Here is a 2,500-nt window from a genome sequence, read left to right as displayed (position 1 = left end):
TGAATGTTCCCGCCGTGGGAGAAGTGGAGCTGGATGAACTTCCCGAAGCGGCTGGAGTTGTTGTTGTACACCGTCTTGGCGTTCCCAAACGCCTCCATGATTGGACTGCGGAGGAGGAAGTGACACGTTCAGACTTCCTGTCCTATTCAGCATTATGTACACATCCTCTGTGTCGAGTAAAAAAAAACATGTCAACGACAAACCGCAGTGTGGACAACAGGTGAATGAGGTGAATAGCTTCCAACGACAAACAAACAGTACAGTAGGGGCCAAAGATGTTAGAACAGATATTTACCGTTGTTTATTTAGTTAGCTGACTTTTATCCAAAGTCTATTGAGTAGATTGTATCAAGAAGGACCTGGTAGGTGTTCTTACAGGTTCTCTCACAGAGAGACGGATTGGGTTTCAAACCCCGTAACTTTCTCACACACACACACACACACACACACACACACACACACACACACACACACACACACACACACACACACACACACACACACACACACACACACACACACACACACACACACACCCCACCCACTACAGTGTACTCTAATTTTACATCTACTATTGTTTATTCAGTAAGCGCATGATTTTATCCAAAGTGAATTTACTGTAGATTCTATCATGTAGGAGCAGGTAGCGGCAACGTTCCTACAGAGAGACACATTCGGGTTCGAACCCGGAACTTTTCACACAAACACACCCCACCCTACCCTACCCTCTACCGACCCTCCCACCCCCTCCCACACGTCTCCCCACCCCCCCCCCCCAGCACCTGCTCTGGACGATGGCCTGCTCCACGCGGGTGGTCCTTTCCGAGGGGGGCGTGCCGGACGACTTCTGGCTCATCACCGACAGGAACTTGAGGAGCAGTTTGGTGCTCTCCGTCTTCCCCGCTCCGCTCTCGCCGCTGGGACAACGGAAACGACGTCACAACGCCAAGGGACGCAAGGGGGTTGAGGGGAGACGTTTAGAGAGAGACACAGACAGATAGGGTCCAAACGCTCAATATACATTTATATGCATTTAATAAAGATTATAGCGATATTCAACTCTACATTTGACATTGACGTTTACATTTAGGGCATTTAGCTGACGCTTTTATCCAAGGTGACTTACAATAAGTACATTGTCGGATGAAAGAGAAATAATATATTGCTGTCAGTAAAGTAAGGATGTTCATAGAACCTAATGCCAAGCAATAACAATTGCTAGGGTAGGTCCACAACTCTCTTCAGTAGTAGAGTAGATCAGATCTCTCTCTGACTGACTAACAAACTCGTCTGCTTGAGCTTGTGTCATGCAAGGCTGTCTTTATTATTAACATATGGCTAATTAACACAATAGCAGTGGGTGATATGAGACACATTATACTCAAGGTATTCTATATCCTACCACCTTTACAACTCATTCCGAAGATAAGAAAACATTTGATCAAATAATTAATAAATTCAGCTGTAACAATTCATGGAACATTGCAAATCAAAGGAATAAAATACTTAAAAGAAATGAAAAATATATGAAACGAAAAAGCTCCAAAGTGTGAGCTGCTCGTACCTGATGAGCACACATTGGCTGTCGTGCCTCTTCCACAGGCAGCGGTAGCACTCATTGGCCACGGCGAAGATGTGGGGCGGGAGCTCCCCCATGTGGTGGCGGCTGTACATGTCCACCGCGGGGCTGTCGTACAGACCCGCGATCTGCTTGTAGGGGTTCACCGCGGCCAGGATGGACCCGATGTTGGTCTGGGGCGCCGGGATGCAGATGGAGGGGGGGGTTATAAAAGAGGGGAGAGAGGGGAGGAGATGAGAAGAAGGTAGAGGAAGAAGACAGAAAGGAGGGAAGGAAGGAAGGAAACAATATGTTTATGATCTATGCAGAGGAGCAAAGGGAATTACATTTGAGTCTTTCTCCTCATTCCCTCACTGTATAAATACCGACCACATTAGATCAAATTCAGACGAAAGCATTACACACACGTTTTATTTTGCATCTTTTGAAAGTAAATGTGTTGTACGCTCTGCATTGTGCCTAAATACGGGCTACCCTGAGAAAGACTCAGCTCTGAGTGTCCTAGTTTTGTGAGGAGGCCGGGATCACTTTGGTGTCTTCAGTACTTCAGAGAGACAAGCCGCACACAGAACTGTGTTTGTGGGTCAGTAATCCGTTTACATTGAAGCTTTTATCCGGAACGAAGTGAGAATATTAAAAGGGAGGAAAGTGGAGGCTGTCGAGGTAGATCAGACTAAGCGCTGTTTGATGAGATTCAAATGATTGATGATGACATCCAGAGGTGTTATGGGGTTTTATGATGAACATGTTTGTGCTGGGGGGTTTAACTCAAGGGGGTTTAACTTAAGGAGAAAATAAGTATAGAGAGAAGTATAGAGATTGAGTTACATTTAAACTCCTGAAAAAGTACCATTCTGAGCAGGAACTCTACCCTTGACTAATTAACTTTCTGGCCAGGAGCTCTACTTTTTTTCACTAATT

At 45.6% G+C, this 2,500-nt stretch overlaps 1 protein-coding gene across 1 annotated transcript in view; it reads right to left on the bottom strand.

The window, feature by feature from the left end:
- Positions 1-2,500, bottom strand: part of myo10l3 (myosin X, like 3) — a 72,416-nt gene that overhangs the window by 42,997 nt on the left and 26,919 nt on the right. Inside the window, exons 4-6 of the mRNA XM_056579415.1 lie at positions 1,565-1,752; positions 783-917; positions 1-105 (exon numbers count right to left, since the gene is read on the bottom strand). The exon at positions 1-105 is cut by the window's left edge and continues 20 nt beyond it. Of these exons, the coding sequence (XP_056435390.1) occupies positions 1-105; positions 783-917; positions 1,565-1,752 (428 nt within the window). The remainder of the gene's footprint in view (positions 106-782; positions 918-1,564; positions 1,753-2,500) is intronic.

Source organism: Gadus chalcogrammus, chromosome 20 (assembly GCF_026213295.1).
Source record: "Gadus chalcogrammus isolate NIFS_2021 chromosome 20, NIFS_Gcha_1.0, whole genome shotgun sequence".
Lineage (NCBI taxonomy): Eukaryota > Metazoa > Chordata > Actinopteri > Gadiformes > Gadidae > Gadus > Gadus chalcogrammus.
The sequence above is the reverse complement of the archived record's forward strand: the minus strand, read 5'-3'. Positions and strand labels throughout refer to the sequence as shown.